Source organism: Acipenser ruthenus, chromosome 6 (assembly GCF_902713425.1).
Source record: "Acipenser ruthenus chromosome 6, fAciRut3.2 maternal haplotype, whole genome shotgun sequence".
Lineage (NCBI taxonomy): Eukaryota > Metazoa > Chordata > Actinopteri > Acipenseriformes > Acipenseridae > Acipenser > Acipenser ruthenus.
In genome coordinates, this window is record NC_081194.1 from 82,331,032 (window position 1) to 82,352,616 (window position 21,585).

The 21,585-nt window shown below is 43.2% G+C and overlaps 1 protein-coding gene across 3 annotated transcripts in view; it reads left to right on the forward strand.

Moving 5' to 3' along the window:
* The window catches only part of LOC117411033 (kinesin-like protein KIF26B), a 189,723-nt gene that overhangs the window by 63,370 nt on the left and 104,768 nt on the right, over nucleotides 1-21,585 (forward strand). For all 3 annotated transcript variants that reach the window (XM_059025914.1, XM_059025913.1, XM_059025912.1), the window contains exon 3: nucleotides 16,719-17,225. In XM_059025914.1, coding sequence (XP_058881897.1) covers nucleotides 16,719-17,225 — 507 coding nt within the window. The remainder of the gene's footprint in view (nucleotides 1-16,718; nucleotides 17,226-21,585) is intronic.

A 21,585-nucleotide genomic window follows, 5' to 3' on the forward strand; every position in this document is an offset into this window, starting at 1 on the left:
CTGATATTGAATAGCTGTGCTGTTGTTGGTATTGTAATTCAAGCCTAATAGGATGATTTTACCTAACATTTGATCCCTCACACTATTCTGTTATGGAACGTTCTTGCAGCAAGGCTGGCTTTATCCGATTGGGTCCAGTGTTTTCTAGAGGCCTGATCTCATCTGTATTCCACTCACAGCGTGGATCACATTTGCTCTGCCTCTTATTTTTTTACCACACGTTGTGAACAAATCAGGCATGTAGCACATTTAAAATTGCTGCTGAGATTGACTTTCCTGATGAAAGGAATCTCACTTGAAATAAACACACAGGACATATCTATTCTGGAATGGGGGGGGGAGAATACTGACCTCCAGTTTTGCTGCTTTATTTTATGTCCATGTGTGCAGGTCCGTGCAATGCTGTGCAGGTCTGGCAATGCTGTACAGGTTTGTGAAATGCTGTACAGGTTTGTGAAATGCTGTGCAGGTTTGTGCAATGCTGTGCAGGTCCGTGCAATGCTGTGCAGGTCTGGCAATGCTGTACAGGTTTGTGAAATGCTGTGCAGGTTTGTGCAATGCTGTGCAGGTCCGTGCAATGCTGTGCAGGTCTGGCAATGCTGTGCAGGTTTGTGCAATGTTGTGCAGGTTTGTGCAATGCTGTGCAGGTTTGTGCAATGCTGTGCAGTTCCATGCAATGCTTTGCAGGTCCATGTAATTCAGTGCAGATTCGTGCAATCCTGTGCAGGTTCGGAAACCAAAATGTTTATTTGCCTTTTTTTGTCTCTTCTCCCTTGGCTGTTTTCCCAGTTATTTCCTGAGATGATTGGCACCTTGTTTATTCATGCATAACAGTATCGCACATAATTGCAGTATCGCGGGCTGTAGTCGTCAAAATCCAATAAATGTACCTGGTTTTAGTTACACTGATGGGGCTGTGTATCCTATCAAAGGATTCTTTTCACTGCACAGTGCAGGAGGCGTGCAGGGCACTGAATGTGCTTCTGGATGGGAGATGGCAGGCAACGAACTTGAGGGCTCTTATGGAGCTGTGGTTTGTTGATCTGGGAGAATTGTCAAGACAAAGAGGCCATGCTGCTCTGCAAATATAAACACTCTTTTTTTATAGACTTCAGGCTGGTTGGTGATATTGGCTGCTGCTTAATGTTGAACAGTTTCAAATACCTTGCAATGGCAGGACTGTAAGAACTGGTTGAACCTTGTCTGTATTTGCTGCAGTGTAGATGTATAGAAATGACTGTATTGATATTAGGTGCATACTGAATATGCAATGTACATTTAAAACTGATTTAAAACATTTTTTAAGCACACTGCCAAAGACTTCTTTTTATCCATTTATCACAAAAATATTGTCAGTGTCAGAATTCATTATGTCAAATTCCCAACTGAAAATCTGAGCTTACTGAGTTTATGATATCTTTGCCTTGGCCTTAACACAATGCAACATTTCAGTTAGGCCAGCAGTCCAGGATTTTCATACTGTTCCAGTGTACGTGGGCATGCTGACATCACACATAGTAGTGACAGTTGGGAGTCTCTGTTTCAGAGCAACCCAGATTATCTTTTAATGTTTAACGACGGCTCCTGCAAGCTTTGACACGATGCCTCAGCCAGCGGGGCTTCAGCTGAGTCCTGGGAGCTATCCGAATGAGACACGATCAAAAGGGCCATACAATAAAAATTAACAACTTCACAATTCCCCTTTTAACTAATTCTGAATTCCAAATTTAACCCTTAGCATTTTGAGACTGAGCGAGACTAATGGGTCTTTAAATTGTCAGTAGACATTTTATTGGGTGGAGTGTGCTGGTGACCCAGCATTTAAAGAGTTTGATTCACGGTGGGCCTCATTTTCACCTTCCAATAATTGTGATGGGAGTGAGCAACAGAAAGAACAGCACATTCCACCCCAGTGATCCAGAGCAGTCTCTCCCTGACATTCCACCCCAGTGATCCAGAGCAGACTCTTCCTGACATTCCACCCCAGTGATCCAGAGCAGACTCTCCCTGACATTCCACCCCAGTGATCCAGAGCAGACTCTTCCTGACATTCCACCCCAGTGATCCAGAGCAGACTCTCCCTGACATTCCACCCCAGTGATCCAGAGCAGACTCTCCCTGACATTCCACCCCAGTGATCCAGAACAGTCTCTCCCTGACATTCCACCCCAGTGATCCAGAGCAGACTCTCCCTGACATTCCATCCCAGTGATCCACAGCAGACTCTCCCTGACATTCCACCCCAGCGATCCAGAGCAGACTCTCCCTGACATTCCACCCCAGTGATCCAGAGCAGACTCTTCCTGACATTCCACCCCAGTGATCCAGAGCAGACTCTCCCTGACATTCCACCCCAGTGATCCAGAGCAGACTCTCCCTGACATTCCACCCCAGTGATCCAGAGCAGACTCTCCCTGACATTCCATCCCAGTGATCCACAGCAGACTCTCCCTGACATTCCACCCCAGTGATCCAGAGCAGACTCTTCCTGACATTCCACCCCAGTGATCCAGAGCAGACTCTCCCTGACATTCCACCCCAGTGATCCAGAGCAGACTCTTCCTGACATTCCACCCCAGTGATCCAGAGCAGACTCTCCCTGACATTCCACCCCAGTGATCCAGAGCAGACTCTCCCTGACATTCCACCCCAGTGATCCAGAGCAGTCTCTCCCTGACCTTCCACCCCAGTGATCCAGAGCAGACTCTCCCTGACATTCCACCCCAGTGATCCAGAGCAGACTCTTCCTGACATTCCACCCCAGTGATCCAGAGCAGACTCTCCCTGACATTCCATCCCAGTGATCCACAGCAGACTCTCCCTGACATTCCACCCCAGTGATCCAGAGCAGTCTCTCCCTGACATTCCACCCCAGTGTTCCAGAGCAGACTCTCCCTGACATTCCACCCCTTTGCATACAGAATAGTACTCATCTAAGATACGTGTTTTGTACAGGGTTGTGGGAGAGCCTAGTGGCAACAAAGTAACACAAATCTTGTTCCCCCATCTATGCATCTGTGTTATTCAAAGTTCTGTTTGTGACGCAGTATAGCCTTACAGGCCACAGGCTAGATTAAGAAATGAGCTCCTTAGCAAACAAGGTGGTGTTATAAAAAAAAAACTGCTTCTTTATCTCGGTACTACAAACCCTGCACATGCTTTTCTTTATTGATGCTGCAGCCAAGCCCAGATAAGAGCGTGTCAGGAGGAGGGGCCTCTACTGTGATCTCATCCAGCCAACACTACATGACTGCCGCTAGATTTACAACGCTGGCCAAGTCATATTACGCGGAGTGGATTATCACAGAAATGGCAGACATTGAATTTTGATGTGTTTCTTTTTAGCAGAGCAGCTAGGAGTAAACACTCCTGATGGCTTCTATGTATTTATTTGATCCATTTGCACACATTTCAGAGTTAGAATGTGACCAAGGCAAGGTTCCTTTCCAAAAGATCCCATGTGAGCGCACTCTAGTTATTTTACTGGAGTTTCTGTGACAGTCATTTCAATGCAGTGTGAAACCTGGCCTTTAAAAATAAAACATGTTTAACTGAGAAGTTTTTAGTAAGAGGGGATTTTGAATGGGGCTGCGCCGGATCCTTTGTTAAACCAGACGGTTCTGAGCTCACGTGTCAGGGTTTAGCTGATACACACAGTTCACGTGTCAGGGTTTAGCTGATACAGACAGCTCACGTGTCAGGGTTTAACTGATACACACAGCTCACACGTCAGGGTTTAGCTGATACAGACAGACATGGCATGACAGCTACAGTTTTTATCCTTTCACATCAGATTTACATGTACAGCTGCTTATGGGCTCTGTGCAGGCCTTTTCTGGGATTCTTTTGAAAAACTGCCTCAAATGTTTCGACTGGAAGCCTTTAGCATTGTCTCCACACTGTAAGTGGACATACAGCTATGGCCAAATGTTTTGCATCACAGTTTTTCGTTATGTATATGAAAAACTACAAAGCGGTATATAATTCAATATGTTAACGTAACGTTATTCAGCAGGTTTCATTTGACTTTAAGAAGCAAAATTAGTTAATTCTATAGGGTGATGCAAAACATGGAGGGTAAACTTGGTGCTTGGCTTTTATTGAATGTTCCAGACTCCCTCCAAAATGTACAAGAACACCTTCAATCAGACACCAGGCAGGGACTCGAGAGATTGATCTAGCGAGGGGTTCCAGCCTTGACCTCTGCTGTCTGTATCCTGTCAATCAGACACCAGGCAGGGACTCGAGAGATTGATCTAGTGAGGGGTTCCAGCCTTGACCTCTACTGTCTGTATCCTGTCAATCAGACACCAGGCAGGGACTCGAGAGATTGATCTAGCGAGGGGTTCCAGCCTTGACCTCTGCTGTCTGTATCCTGTCAATCAGACACCAGGCAGGGACTCGAGAGATTGATCTAGCGAGGGGTTCCAGCCTTGACCTCTGCTGTCTGTACCCTGTCAATCAGACACCAGGCAGGGACTCGAGAGATTGATCTAGCGAGGGGTTCCAGCCTTGACCTCTGCTGTCTGTATCCTGTCAATCAGACACCAGGCAGGGACTCGAGAGATTGATCTAGCGAGGGGTTCCAGCCTTGACCTGTGCTCTCTGTATCCTGGGAGCAGGCCAGCACGGCATGGCGTAATGGATGTAACAAAGACCGCTGCAGATTAGCATGCTAATGTTTGTCAGTGCCATCCATATCAAATGTCCCACAGCAGATCAGTACCTGTAGGCAACGTTTATTTGTCTGGGAAAGAGGCTCTAAATACATCCAACCAATTATAGGAGCATGTACAGTATCACCTCCCTGCAGGATTGAACACACTTGAGTTACTTTGTAGAATTTGGATCAGCTAGTTTTGAAGCCCAAAACATTATTGACATACAATGGAACCAGTACAGTTACTGGGTTCTGGGGTTCATACAGCAAACAACCCATGACTTTTATTACATGCACTCACTGCAAACTAATGCTGCATCCTGTGAGCTACGAATGGTTGTTAATATCTTTAAAAACTCAATCTCTGTGTTTCAATAATAGCAGTGGATGAGAAATATTGTTCTGCAAAGATATGTGGATAAAAATATTAAAAGGTAGCACTCCAGAGGCAGCAACAGTCAACAGAGAGAAAGTTCCAAAGAAGCAGTGGGATGTTCACTAACGCTTTGAAAAACACAACAGAGCCGGATAAACCAGAAAAAGGGAATATGCTAGTGACAGCCATTGATAGGTAATTCACTGATCTGCAAGATAAATCACTGAGTTGCAAAATAATTCACTGAGCTACAAGATAATTCACGGATCTACAAGATAATTCACTGATCTGCAAGATAATTCACTGAGCTACAAGATAATTCACTGAGCTGCAAGATAATTCACTGAGTTGCAAGATAATTCACTGAGCTACAAGATAATTCACTGAGCTGCAAGATAATTCACTGAGCTGCAAGATAATTCACTGATCTACAAGATAATTCACTGATCTACAAGATAATTCACTGAGCTACAAGATAATTCACTGAGCTACAAGATAATTCACTGAGCTGCAAGATAATTCACTGAGCTACAAGATAATTCACTGATCTACAAGATAATTCACTGATCTACAAGATAATTCACTGAGCTACAAGATAATTCACTGAGCTACAAGATAATTCACTGAGCTACAAGATAATTCACTGAGCTGCAAGACAATTCACTGAGCTACAAGATAGGGCAGCAGTGTGGAGTAGTGGTTAGGGCTCTGGACTCTTGACCGGAGGGTCGTGGGTTCAATCCCAGGTGGGGACACTGCTCCTGTACTCTTGAGCAAAGCACTTTACCTAGATTGCTCCAGTTAAAAAAAACCCCACTGTATAACTGGGTAATTGTATGTAAAAATAATGTGTAAATAATAATGTAATTGTATGTAAAAATAATGTGATATCTTGTAAGTTGGATAAGGGAGTCTGCTAAGAAATAAATAATAATTCACTGATCTAGTTCAAAATACATTTCCAGTAGTGTACTGCTGATAAAAAAATACTTTCCTAGTCACTTGCTTTTTTTTTTTGCCAACATTGATTTTCTAGTCTGTTTTGCCTCTAATAAATTCTGCACCTGAATTTTAAAATTCAGCCTCGTATCCCCCTGTGTGCTTCACATTCAGCACAGCAGGCAGTGGCGACAGCTCTGCAGGGGCTCTGCCTGCTCTGGGGCTGGCTTCTCAAACCTCTCACACACTTCTCTTATTTTATGTACACTGTCAAAAAATAATCCATGGTAGTAGCTCACAGTATTAAGCGATGAATACATTATCTGAATGCATTATCTGGCTGCAGCTGAACCATCTGAAAAGCATCCTGGGTTGAGAGTGAGCTTCCTCATTAAGTGGCTCGACCATTCTCAATTGTTTTCTGCAGTTTGGTGCTTGACACCCACTTAATATCAACGTCCTTCACAGTGGAAGCTCGTCGGGTAACATCAGAGTGAGCTGGAGTCCCTGCAGGTTATTGTAACTGCAATCCTAACTGGGGCAGACAGCCAGCATTCAGATCACTTTGCTTTCAGCCTTTCTCAATGGAAAGTGAGACAGATTTCAAATGGATTTCAGCTCTGGAACAGTATTCCACGACTCTGCAGAAGACAAGGCTCTGTATTCCCTTTGCACAGATAAACAACAAACATGAGTTGGTTTGATATCCAGGGTTAACTTGCTCTCCTAGCAGAGTCTATATTGTAAAATATAGTAACCTATGTCTTGTCCCTCCGATAAGTTTCCAGTGATTCAAGGCGGGTGGGAGGTGAAGAAAGGATTGCAGGTACAGTTTGATTCCCGCCATGGCCATCTTGGTATTCTGTCTGCTTGTGTTGTTACATGGAAGTCTGAAGGAATATCACCATGGAGACCAAAATGAACCTCCAGCTGCTCTAATACCCCCTGCTGGTGACGAGATGAAACTGCCAGCTTTCTAAGCCAATCGGATCTTTGTATGCAAACACTGTAGAACCCCTCTGACACAGTGAGCCGCATAGGAGCACACCCAACACTGTGGAAGTGCACTTGAGCTTGTAACGCTACGATAACCGTCTGGCACAACAGAAGCCCCAAGTCATTTATTTCTTTTTTTTTGCTCACTTACTTGCTCATTCAAGGTCCAGGGTAGGTATTGGCATGTGTTTAATAAAGAAAAGCTGATCCTTTGGGCAGCTGATTGAGGGTAATGTGACCACTTCTGTTTAGTTAGGTTTTATCTGTCAGCTTCATGATCACTGGAAACCACACAGCACATTGATGTTAGAAAACCTGGCCACCACTGCGGGTAAACAAAATGTGTTGTACTTTAGGAAAATAAAATGGTGTCATTGCTGTTAGGCATGTACACGAAGCAAAAACCCTGAACCAAGTGTGGCGATTTATCTTGGGTTAAAAACCCCAAACCATACCAAGTGCGGTGATTTATCTTGGGTTAAAAACCCCAAACCATACCAAGTGCGGTGATTTATCTTGGGTTAAAAACCCCAAACCATACCAAGTGCGGTGATTTATCTTGGGTTAAAAACCCCAAACCATACCAAGTGCAGCGATTTATCTTGGGTTAAAAACCCCAAACCATACCAAGTGCGGTGATTTATCTTGGGTTAAAAACCCCAAACCATACCAAGTGCAGCGATTTATCTTGGGTTAAAAACCCCAAACCATACCAAGTGCAGCGATTTATCTTGGGTTAAAAACTCCAAACCATACCAAGTGCGGTGATTTATCTTGGGTTAAAAACCCCAAACCATACCAAGTGCGGCAATTTATCTTGGGTTAAAAACCCCAAACCATACCAAGTGTGGCTATTTATCTTGGGTTAAAAACCCCAAACCATACCAAGTGCGGTGATTTATCTTGGGTTAAAAACCCCAAACCATACCAAGTGCGGTGATTTATCTTGGGTTAAAAACCCCAAACCATACCAAGTGCGGCAATTTATCTTGGGTTAAAAACCCCAAACCATACCAAGTGTGGCTATTTATCTTGGGTTAAAAACCCCAAACCATACCAAGTGCGGTGATTTATCTTGGGTTAAAAACCCCAAACCATACCAATATCTTGGGTTAAAAACCCCAAACCATACCAAGTGTGGCGATTTATCTTGGGTTAAAAACCCCAAACCATACCAAGTGCGGCGATTTATCTTGGGTTAGGGTGGGTTAGGGTGGGTTAGAGTCACTCAACTGAGAGAAAAAGAGAAAAATTAAATTAGAAGCTCATTGTTGAGGGCCCTCCCTCTTTGGACCTGGTCCTGCATTCACCCATTCCACGCTGTAAAGAGGCAGCATGCACAGAGGCAGCATGCACCTTCTTGGTGCCTTAACAAGAACATTGTACAGGGTCAATTTGCACTTCAAAATGCAGGTCACTTGGGTGGTCTGTATTACTAGTGATGCTAGTGAATGTGAAATCTATAAAGCAGGGGGAGATTCAAGAGGATAGTAACCTGCAGGACTGCAGTTAAAATAGAAACAGATCCTTAAAAACTTTCAGCTCAGAAATGAAATTGATAACTGACGCTCACGGTTACTCATCACCCTTTGAAAATGTGCTGTCCCTCCCTATTCATTAGCACAGAAGTGGATTTGTATTGTGGGGTCTACTTTATTCAATTGCTGTAAAAGAAGGCATATTTAAATGCCACCAGCATTAGACTATGACTGCTTAAACTAGGACCCTCCCTGGTGCTCTACAACATTTGCAGAATCCATTCCTCACAAATCCAAACCAAGAAATGCAATCCAGGAGCACATTGAATTATGTGTGCTTTAAAAGATCATTTAATTAGCATGGAGCAACCAAAGACATTGTTACAATAATTAGTTAAATATGTTAATTGCTAATAACCTCACACAGCCTTCAAGTACTGCTAGAATGTGAAATAGTCTTGTAGCACTGTTAATGCTACAAAAAAAATGTAATCTACCACAATTAATTATTGGCTTAAAATGTATATTGATAAACAAAAAACATCTGTGAGAACTAAGCCTTTAATTTCCAGTTCATTTTAGACATTAACTTAATTCCAAATGACAAAGTACAGTGACGACATCTTTCGATGTAAGGCATACAGTGTTAGATAGAAATATGTAGGAATGCATGTTTTCCATGTTTCATTTTTACTCAGTTTCACCTACAGTGAAAACCACCCAAGCAAAGCGGAGACTGCAGCATTGTGGGAATGGGATTTATCTTCCTCAGTTGCTGTTTGGCGTCTTTGTTTACCTCTGTGTGACTGATACAGTTCCTATGGGATCTAGATGCTCTACTAGAACAGTGTTGTTTGCTTGTCTGTTTCTATTAATTGACTTGTGTCTGTAATAGTTATCTCATCTTTTTGATAATGCCTGGAAACATGCCATATTCACTAGACTTACCAGAACCGCCTGCTGGTTCAGAACAGGGTAAGTAGCAGACAGGTTTTCAACAGCCCTTCATTACGTCAAACATTTTCCTTTGCTGCCTTTCCATGTTTATTTCAGGCCCTGAAGTATCCTAGGGCAAAAAGATCAGCCGATAAAAACAGAATTGGAGATTTTTATTGCAAAAGTATGTGCTCTGTGGTCATCTGTTTGGTCTGCACTCCATTTTTATACTGGCCTGTGGTAGAGTGGCCGGGTGTCTATGGTGGTCAGGAGGCAGAAAGGAGACTCAGGACTGGAACTACAAGTTTATTTTTCTTAAATCAAATTATAAACAAAAACACAGCTCCCCCGAGCCAGAATAAAAAGGTTAAACAAAAACAAGTCGTGCATATAAAATGAAACAGAAAACCAAGTCTGGCAATATCATGGTGAGTTTTTAAATAAAAATACTCCACTTGAACCCTATCCGGTGTGCAGCATCTTCCAGTAAAACCTCTTCAGTAATCTCAATTTCAGTGCATTACAGGGTGTTTTTCTAGGACACTCTATAAGGAGCAGAAGGATGTGATCATTTTGTTTTCAAAATGGTCTATCTTAAATAGAAAGGGACAGTGTGGGGGTGCTGAGAGGAAGCAGAGTCAAGCTCACTTTAAACACGTCTTGCTGGATACAGCATCAAACCCAGTTGTCACAGTGGTGGACAGTGAAAGGATCAGGTGAGTTATGGCTACATGGTGTCTTAATGATCAAAAACATTGAACATCATCATTACAGGGGTAATGGAGTGTATGCTTGAGGGCTCTTTGCAGATGGATGAAGCCACGGACTGCCTGCCCTGAGGAGTATTTCTTTTTTGCATTTATTATTATTTTTCTCAATGCTTGGAATGGTTTGGGTAATTTACTGTGTGAGAAACCCTAGCTGGCAATGGTAAAAGAAACAGGCTCATGTTGTCTTTGTTCCAGTGCAGTAAACCTACAAACGCGCTGGAGTACAGAAACAGGCAGGGGAGCCTTGTAAATGAGAGTGGGACAGAGACAGAGTTCATTCAATAGCACACTAGGATGATTCACCTTGAAGGACACAATGAGATGTACAGCCAATAGAATAATGTTCCTAGGGGGTGTTTCCCAGCGAGTGAGCAGGGAAGCTTGACTTTCAGAACGGCTGGCTTACCAGTGTACTATAGTATATTTACTTATATAAATTCAGTGCATGCATGCATACATACATACATACATACATGCATACACACACACACACATACACACACATACATGCATACACACACACAGACACACACACACACATACATACACACACATACATGCATACACACAAAGACACATGCATAAATGCATACACACACATGCATACATGCATACATACCCCCCCACACACATACACACATACATACACACACACACAGACACACACATGCATACATGCATACATACAGACAGACAGACATACATACATTTGGTTTAATGGTATAGGAAAATCATTTTTAATAATCTTAAAAGCATGAAGGAATGACACAATGTTAGCTGATCCCTATCACTGTAGTTCTGTGTTTAGAGGTTGTTAGCTGATCCCTATCACTGTAGTTCTGTGTTTAGAGGTTGTTAGCTGATCCCTATCACTGTAGTTCTGTGTTTAGAGGTTGTTAGCTGATACCTATCACTGTAGTTCTGTGTTTAGAGGTTGTTAGCTGATCCCTATCACTGTAGTTCTGTGTTTAGAGGTTGTTAGCTGATCCCTATCACTGTAGTTCTGTGTTTAGAGGTTGTTAGCTGATCCCTATCACTGTAGTTCTGTGTTTTGAGGTTGTTAGCTGATCCCTATCACTGTAGTTCTGTGTTTTGAGGTTGTTTGCTGATCCATATCACTGTAGTTCTGTGTTTAGAGGTGGTTAGCTGATCCCTATCACTGTAGTTCTGTGTTTAGAGGTTGTTAGCTGATCCCTATCACTGTAGTTCTGTGTTTAGAGGTTGTTAGCTGATCCCTATCACTGTGGTTCTGTGTTTTGAGGTTGTTAGCTGATCCCTATCACTGTAGTTCTGTGTTTAGAGGTTGTTAGCTGATCCCTATCACTGTAGTTCTGTGTTTAGAGGTTGTTAGCTGATCCCTATCACTGTGGTTCTGTGTTTTGAGGTTGTTAGCTGATCCCTATCACTGTAGTTCTGTGTTTAGAGGTTGTTAGCTGATACCTATCACTGTAGTTCTGTGTTTAGAGGTTGTTAGCTGATACCTATCACTGTAGTTCTGTGTTTAGAGGTTGTTAGCTGATCCCTATCACTGTAGTTCTGTGTTTTGAGGTTGTTAGCTGATCCCTATCACTGTAGTTCTGTGTTTTGAGGTTGTTTGCTGATCCATATCACTGTAGTTCTGTGTTTAGAGGTGGTTAGCTGATCCCTATCACTGTAGTTCTGTGTTTAGAGGTTATTCTATCTTGTAATTGTATTGATTGCAATGCAGACAATAACATTTCTGATGGCCAGTCCTCATATGATAACATTATGAATATGGTATTACATGAGGAGTATTTATATATAAACCCCAGTTCATAGTTCAATCACACAATATAGCAGGTGATTGCTTGCAGTCCTGGTTTAAACCAGTCAGAGTGTTTGAAAGGTAACAGTCCCCTTTTAGGTGGTGAAAAAGGAAACAATCCAATAGGACACAGAGCTCATGAGAAGTCACTCTGTCACTCAGTAAAAAGAAAAGCCTGCCTTTTAAAAACGCAGAGATTTCCAGTGACAGCAGGCATGTCTGGTTTTAATTAGAATAGGGCCCCCTTTGCCATGGACAACCCTTAATTACCTGGATTTATGCCCTCGTCAGTCAGCCCATAGCAGGAAGCGCTCACTAGGCAAGTGGTATTCTGGGCGCTGGCAGCAGCCCCCTTTGTCTAATTGCATACCAAGTGGACACATTAGAGCCACTCAACATGAACTCCTGTGCAGGGAATTAAAGAGCACGAGAGTCCACTCATCATAAACTCCTGTGCAGAGAATGAAAGAGCACGAGAGTCCACTCAGCATGAACTCCTGTGCAAGGAATGAAAGGCCACGAGAGTCCACTCAATATGAACTCCTGTGCAGGGAATGAAAGAGCACGAGAGTCCACTCAACATGAACTCCTGTGCAGGGAATGAAAGAGCACGAGAGTCCAACATGAACTCCTGTGCAGGGAATGAAAAAGCACGAGAGTCCAACATGAACTCCTGTGCAGGGAATGAAAAAGCACGAGAGTCCAACATGAACTCCTGTGCAGGGAATGAAAAAGCACGAGAGTCCAACATGAACTCCTGTGCAGGGAATGAAAAAGCACGAGAGTCCAACATGAACTCCTGTGCAGGGAATGAAAAAGCACGAGAGTCCAACATGAACTCCTGTGCAGGGAATGAAAAAGCACGAGAGTCCAACATGAACTCCTGTGCAGGGAATGAAAGAGCACGAGAGTCCATTCAGCATGAACTCCTTGTGCAGGGAATGAAAGAGCACGAGAGTCCACTCAACATGAACTCCTGTGCAGGGAATGAAAGAGCACGAGAGTCCACACAACATGAACTCCTGTGCAGGGAATGAAAGAGCACGAGAGTCCATTCAGCATGAACTCCTTGTGCAGGGAATGAAAAAGCACGAGAGTCCACTCAACATGAACTCCTGTGCAGGGAATGAAAGAGCACGAGAGTCCACTCAACATGAACTCCTGTGCAGGGAATGAAAGAGCACGAGAGCCCACTCAACATGAACTCCTGTGCAGGGAATGAAAGAGCACGAGAGTCCATTCAGCATGAACTCCTGTTCAGGGAAAGAAAGAGCACGAGAGTCTCTACCACAATGTGAGACACAACTACTGAGGCAGGTTCAGTGGGGCTTCTGAGCTGGGCTTCACAGGCTTTTAAGAACATAAGAACATAAGAAGGTTTACAAACGAGAGGAGGCCATTCGGCCCATCTTACTCTTTTGGTTTTTAGTAGCTTATTGATCCCAGAATCTCATCAAGCAGCTTCTTGAAGGATCCCAGGGTGTCAGCTTCAACAACATTACTGGGGAGTTGGTTCCAGACCCTCACAATTCTCTGTGTAAAAAAGTGCCTCCTATTTTCTGTTCTGAATGCCCCTTTACCTAATCTCCATTTGTGACCCCTGGTCCTTGTTTCTTTTTTCAGGTCAAAAAAGTACCCTGGGTCAACATTGTCTATACCTTTTAGGATTTTGAATGCTTGAATCAGATCACCGCGTAGTCTTCTTTGTTCAAGACTGAATAGATTAAATTCTTTTAGCCTATCTGCATACGACATGCCTTTTAAACCCGGGATAATTCTGTTCGCTCTTCTTTGCACTCTTTCTAGAGCAGCCATATCCTTTTTGTAACGAGGTGACCAGAACTGAACACAATATTCTAGATGAGGTCTTACTAAAGCATTGTAAAGTTTTAATATTACTTCCTTTGATTTAAATTCAACACTTTTCACAATATATCCGAGGATCTTGTTGGCATTTTTTTTTATAGCTTCCCCACATTGTCTAGATGAAGACATTTCTGAGTCAACATAAACTCCTTGGTCTTTTTCATAGATTGCTTCTTCAATTTCAGTATCTCCCATATGGTATTTATAATGCACATTTTTATTGCCTGCGTGCAGTACCTTACACTTTTCTCTATTAAATGTCATTAGCCATGTGTCTGCCCAGTTCTGAATTTTGTCTATATCATTTTGAATGACCTTTGCTGCTGCATCAGTGTTTGCCACTCCTCCTATTTTTGTGTCGTCTTTTTGTTTTGCTTCAGCAAGGTTCACTTTGAAGCTGCCGATCTGCAGGTAAAATATACATTTAAAAATGAGCTGGTCTTAGCTGTTTAGGACAGAGCAACAGTATCATTATGTGCTGAGAATTGTGTTGCTAAAAGTTGACATTCAGAGTTTTTACATTAAGAATAAACTCCTTTTGTTTGTATGGTTAATTCAATTGGGTTCAGTGTGAATCCATCTCCTCTGTGATGCAGTTCAGCTGGTTTCATGGGAGCTCACATCTGCCTGAGCTGTACCAGCTTCCATTTCCAGATTTCCATTCATCTGGTTTTATGAGAGCTGCACACTTGGTAATGATTTCACATGATATGAGAGGAATAGCGCTAAACCCAATTAATTAAAATTACAAGCTCACCAGCAGAATGTGCCGCATTTTCTCAAGATTTTAATACTGTGTTTAGCAAAGGAGTAAAGTGGGTACATTGTTCTGTATTGTGAACTTACTTTGCACATGTTCTGCTTATTCAATGTGAGGCATGCGCCTTGTTGGTTGCCTTATTTCTTAAGGTAACCCTGCTGTTAGATTGCACACCAGAGGGTGACCAATCGCTGAGGTTGGAATCCCATTGATATAAACCACATGGGACACTGCACTTGTGAAGTGCTGCAGTTTCATTCAGTCCAGGTACAGGTACAGGTACAGGTACAGGTACAGGGTTCAAACTCATACTGGTGAAAAACTGGGACACAACCATGTGAAGCAGGGTTTCACAAAGAGAAACCTTATACTGTGCAGAACTGCCGAGACACATCAGGATGTATTGCTTTCTAGAAAGGTCCCAGTAAAATGCTCAAATAGAACCCACTGCGTTTTCCAAACTGGTTCCCCCAATGACAACTGTTCATGGTGTAAAATGGAGCTGTTCTGAAAACTGCAGTGATTTATAAATCAACGAAGGCTTCTCTGTGGTTCTGTTCATGGTGTGAGATGGAGCTGTTCTGAAAACTGCAGTGATTTATAAATCAACGAAGGCTTCTCTGTGGTTCTGTTCATGGTGTAAGATGGAGCTGTTCTGAAAACTGCAGTGATTTATAAATCAGTGAAGGCTTCTCTGTGGTTCTGTTCATTCACGCTGACTTGACCCCTTTTCCCCTTCGAAAAAAATAAAATAAAATACCTAAAAAAAAAAAAAATCTTTCCCAGTGCAGCTGGGCAATGTCCCTCCTTCCTGACTTGTATCTATCATTGATTTGTTCTGAATACTTTAAACCCACCCCAACTACTGAGTGGCAACAAATTCCTACATTTCTATTGGAGACACAGTTGCGAGATTTAAAACAAGATTTTGTTGCTCGCGAGATTTAAAGCTATAGGGAGTATTTACACGTTTGTGGAATTTAAAACAGAATTGAAAATTGTGGCAAAATGTAAAAAAATGCCTCAACACACAATTGAAGTGTGCAAGTACTGTCCAGTTACTATACATATTGTGACAGAAAAAAACGAAAGTAACTGAAAAAAATAATTTTATACAGTATATAAAAAGTGAAATCCCCCCCAAAAAACGATTTACATAGACTTGAAAATAGCTAGAAAACAGAGAAACAGAAGCTCTAATTATGATTCACTGCAGTAGATACTGTCTCAATTCTCTCTGCATTCCCTATTCCTGATTGTGATGCTCTACAGCACTCTGGGAGACGATGGTTCTGGTGTGCTTGATACATATTTAATCAAAATCGTTCTTATCTAATTACTGCGCCCACCTCATTAAGAGACTTCTTAGTTCAAAGAGCAGGAGATCTGAATAGAGATAGTGGCCTTTGGAATATGAATCATTACATAGCAGACTTACATAAAGAGTGAATGTAAGTATGGGCAGTGTATTCACATTGGATTGCTAAAGTCCTTTAAGCTCCACGATTCCCTTTCCAAACCTCTGCTGACTGTTATCTCTTACAGCATGTGTGCACTGTGCAAGAAAAGGAAGAATACAGTCAATGGGTCAGATGTCTTTATTGGTATAGAGTATTCCTGCAATTTAAGTTACAGGAAATGCAGTAAAGCAAATAAACACAATACCCTAAAATCTGTATTGTTTTCTTATTGTTTTCAGACATGATGCTTAACAATGTATAGGTGTGCCTGGGGCTTTCTGTTTCTAAGGTGACTCACACCCAAGTGGATCTTTGAGATCTCATATTTTTTCGTGTGTCCTTGGAGACCCAAATGCCTGATCACTAGGCACTCAATCATAGTGACAGCACATATAAAACAAACTAACCAAAGGAATAATTATAAAAAAAGAAACACTCATAGCATATTTCTAACAGGAGAACATGTTGATGAGAACATGTTGATATCTAGCACTGCTTATTCCAGAACAAATCCATGATCCATACTACAGATTGCATCCGGACAGATAATCCACACATTCAGTGTGTCACTGCGCTACACTCAAACATGGACTGCTGTAATGACAGATAATCCACACATTCAGTGTGTCACTGCGCTACACTCAAACATGGACTGCTGTAATGACAGATAATCCCTTTGTCTCTCTCACAGGGCCCTTCATTCTCTGCCCTGATTCACGACAAGCTCCAAGTCCCCAACACCACCCGCAAGGCCTGGAACGAGAAGGACAGCCGCTGTGACGTCTGCGCCACCCACCTGAACCAGCTGAAGCAGGAGGCCATTCAGATGGTGCTAACGCTAGAGCAGGCTGCCGCCCTGGAGCAGCGCGACACCTCGCCAGGGTCGCCCCCTCCCTCCAACATGCCCTCGCTAGGGGGATCCCGCAGCATGGGCGGCCTGCAGGGACATCGGGACTGGTCCTTCATCCCAGCCTCCTACACCAGCCCTGGCTACATGAGCTTCCAGCCAGGCAAGCACTCCAGCAAACCCAATAGCCTGGGCATCGAGAAGAAGAACGGTGCCCCCGGGCATGCTGGGAAAGCAAGCAGCCCAGGCAACGGCAACATCCTGGGCTCGGGCCCCATTCAGGCACACCAGTATCTGGACGGGACCTGGTCTATGTCAAGAGCCAATGGAGTGACCCTTTACCCTTATCAAGTAAGTCTTGACAGCCTGCCCACAGCATTCATTTGTTTTGAATGGTTATTTGTTTTTTTTAATTGCAGTTTTTCAAGTTGACACCACGTTGTTCGCCACTGTCCAAATCAAATAAATTCCATGTTAATTCCACATGTGTCTAAATGAGGAGATGTGTATCAACCTGTATAGTAGCTATCTGGATCTGTGAAATGTCCCACTTTAACTTCCTGGAACTGGTGTAAGCCCTTCTTGTGTTATCTGAATACATGACGTACCGTGTTTTTTGGTTGTTTTTAATACATTAAATTCAGCAAGAAATGAAAAAATGAATAGAGCTTTCCAGTGGAATAAAGGGTTTTTGTTCTCTTACAATAAAAATCCACTTGACTCACTGAGCTAAATGAAGGAGTCTGAACCAGTAGTACTCAATGCATCTGGGTTGAAAGCTAGCTGGGGGCAGTGGTAGGTTCCCTGGTACATTGCCAGACAGAACTGCTCAAGGGTTAAGATAATTAATAACTTTACAATTGAAACACAGGCGGAAGTCTAGGGTGAAATGTACTAGACAAGCGGAAGTCTAGGGTGAAATGTACTAGACAGGCGGAAGTCTAGGGTGAAATGTACTAGACAGGCAGAAGTCTAGGGTGAAATGTACTAGACAGGCAGAAGTCTAGGGTGAAATGTACTAGACAGGCAGAAGTCTAGGGTGAAATGTACTAGACAGGCGGAAGTCTAGGGTGAAATGGACTAGACAGGCGGAAGTCTAGGGTGAAATGGACTAGACAGGCGGAAGTCTAGGGTGAAATGGACTAGACAGGCGGAAGTCTAGGGTGAAATGGACTAGACAGGCGGAAGTCTAGGGTGAAATGGACTAGACAGGCGGAAGTCTAGGGTGAAATGTACTAGACAGGCGGAAGTCTAGGGTGAAATGGACTAGACAGGCGGAAGTCTAGGGTGAAATGGACTAGACAGGCGGAAGTCTAGGGTGAAATGTACTAGACAGGCGGAAGTCTAGGGTGAAATGGACTAGACAGGCGGAAGTCTAGGGTGAAATGGACTAGACAGGCGGAAGTCTAGGGTGAAATGTACTAGACAGGCGGAAGTCTAGGGTGAAATGGACTAGACAGGCGGAAGTCTAGGGTGAAATGGACTAGACAGGCGGAAGTCTAGGGTGAAATGGACTAGACAGGCGGAAGTCTAGGGTGAAATGGACTAGACAGGCGGAAGTCTAGGGTGAAATGTACTAGACAGGCGGAAGTCTAGGAAGTCTAGGGTGAAATGGACTAGACAGGCGGAAGTCTAGGGTGAAATGGACTAGACAGGCGGAAGTCTAGGGTGAAATGGACTAGACAGGCGGAAGTCTAGGGTGAAATGGACTAGACAGGCGGAAGTCTAGGGTGAAATGGACTAGACAGGCGGAAGTCTAGGGTGAAATGGACTAGACAGGCAGAAGTCTAGGGTGAAATGTGCTAGACAGGCGGAAGTCTAGGGTGAAATGGACTAGACAGGCGGAAGTCTAGGGTGAAATGGACTAGACAGGCGGAAGTCTAGGGTGAAATGGACTAGACAGGCGGAAGTCTAGGGTGAAATGGACTAGACAGGCGGAAGTCTAGGGTGAAATGGACTAGACAGGCGGAAGTCTAGGGTGAAATGGACTAGACAGGCGGAAGTCTAGGGTGAAATGGACTAGACAGGCGGAAGTCTAGGGTGAAATGTACTAGACAGGCGGAAGTCTAGGGTGAAATGGACTAGACAGGCGGAAGTCTAGGGTGAAATGGACTAGACAGGCGGAAGTCTAGGGTGAAATGTACTAGACAGGCGGAAGTCTAGGGTGAAATGGACTAGACAGGCGGAAGTCTAGGGTGAAATGGACTAGACAGGCGGAAGTCTAGGGTGAAATGGACTAGACAGGCGGAAGTCTAGGGTGAAATGGACTAGACAGGCGGAAGTCTAGGGTGAAATGGACTAGACAGGCGGAAGTCTAGGGTGAAATGGACTAGACAGGCGGAAGTCTAGGGTGAAATGTACTAGACAGGCGGAAGTCTAGGGTGAAATGGACTAGACAGGCGGAAGTCTAGGGTGAAATGGACTAGACAGGCGGAAGTCTAGGGTGAAATGGACTAGACAGGCGGAAGTCTAGGGTGAAATGTACTAGACAGGCGGAAGTCTAGGGTGAAATGTACTAGACAGGCGGAAGTCTAGGGTGAAATGGACTAGACAGGCGGAAGTCTAGGGTGAAATGGACTAGACAGGCGGAAGTCTAGGGTGAAATGGACTAGACAGGCGGAAGTCTAGGGTGAAATGGACTAGACAGGCGGAAGTCTAGGGTGAAATGGACTAGACAGGCGGAAGTCTAGGGTGAAATGGACTAGACAGGCGGAAGTCTAGGGTGAAATGGACTAGACAGGCGGAAGTCTAGGGTGAAATGGACTAGACAGGCGGAAGTCTAGGGTGAAATGGACTAGACAGGCGGAAGTCTAGGGTGAAATGGACTAGACAGGCGGAAGTCTAGGGTGAAATGGACTAGACAGGCGGAAGTCTAGGGTGAAATGTACTAGACAGGCGGAAGTCTTGGGTGAAATGGACTAGACAGGCGGAAGTCTAGGGTGAAATGGACTAGACAGGCGGAAGTCTAGGGTGAAATGGACTAGACAGGCGGAAGTCTAGGGTGAAATGGACTAGACAGGCGGAAGTCTAGGGTGAAATGGACTAGACAGGCACAATGCTATTAGCGACTTTTTAAGGAATGCTTTGCGGAAGCAGTTTTTCTTTGCGGTTCAACCTTAGATGAATATGTAATTCTGGGCGTTCTTGCATAAATTCACAAAAAGAGGGGGAGATAGTGCAAATCGGGGTTCTCAAATATTATAATGAGATGTATGGAAGCTGCAGACAATTGTGACTCTTACAATCACATCAATTTTTAAAGAACTTTAGAAAGCATATTTTAAACAGTCGCAATTCTTGCTGGCATTTCCCAGTCAGCCTTTTCTCATGCATTGCCAGTTGTGCTCAATGCATTTTTGAGACGAACAGGGAAATACATATTTTTCCCTAAAACCAGGAAGCAATAGACTGCACACATGTGCCACTAACCCCTCCAGCTCATTCTGAGCATCTGTATAGGAATAGGAAACACACCTATTCTATTAATGTGCAGGTGGTTTGTAATTGTGCACAATTTAGCACTGCACCCCTAATGAACTTAAGTATAAACGTACAGTATACATTTGGCTTATAGGCTGCTTATGATAATATGAATTAGTGGTACAATGCAAAATTTGTTGCTAGTCCCTTGAAATTTGTATTACCGAGAACTGACTGTCCTCCTGAAAGTATCATACCTTGTCAATGCAGCACCATGATCTATTTTGTGTTAACTGTATAGGCTGCCAAGTGAATAATAATAATAATAAAATCACATAGTTTCAATTAAAAATCATCTTTTATTTGCATTGTACACCAATGTGTGCAATGCAGCAGCATGATTTATTTTGTGTTACTATACCGGTAGCCTACAGGCTAAAATAAAAGCAAAGTGCGCTAGGGTGTTCATTTGATTTTACTACTGCACAGTATACTGTACAGGTGTACTGTACAGATTTGCATTTTTACATAATGTAATGTGTAGCCTACCCAAAACACATTATTGTTATTTCAGCGCATTGCTTTTGAACACTATAAATGTATGTGTGTGCGATTTTTGTTTTAAATCCGACCTCTCCTGATGTCAGACAAACATACCCGGTTTAGCGAGGGGCTACTCCTGTATGATTTTTGATAGAAACACATTTTTTATTTGGGGGTGAAGATGGGGGCCCCCCACTATTTTACATATATAACATTAAAATAGGTAAAATGAAGACGGAACAGAATGTATTGTACAGATGACGTTTAAATTTAACAAACACAATGTTATTTTGATTCTTGCACCCTTGCATGTATAGAAGTTATCCTTCAGGCACCATCTGCTGCAGCAAACCACAACTCAACTCCCACTATTTATTTGAACAGTGTCGCACGACTCTTGCAATTTATAATGCCAGAGATCTCGCTAAGAAGAACAAATATTGAAATGAGTATGTTGTGGCTGTCTTCATTAAAAAATTTTCTCTTAGTACATACGACAACATTTTCACTTTGTTAAGTGCTCTTCTCTATTCATTCTACATGTCTGCTAGGTGCTCTTCTCTATTCATTCTACATGTCTGCTAGGTGCCCTTCTCCATTCATTCTACATGTCTGCTAGGTGCTCTTATCTATTCATTCTACGTTTGCTAGGTGCTCTTATCTATTCATTCTACATGTCTGCTAGGTGCTCTTCTCTATTCATTCTACATGTCTGCTAGGTGCCCTTCTCTATTCATTCTACATGTCT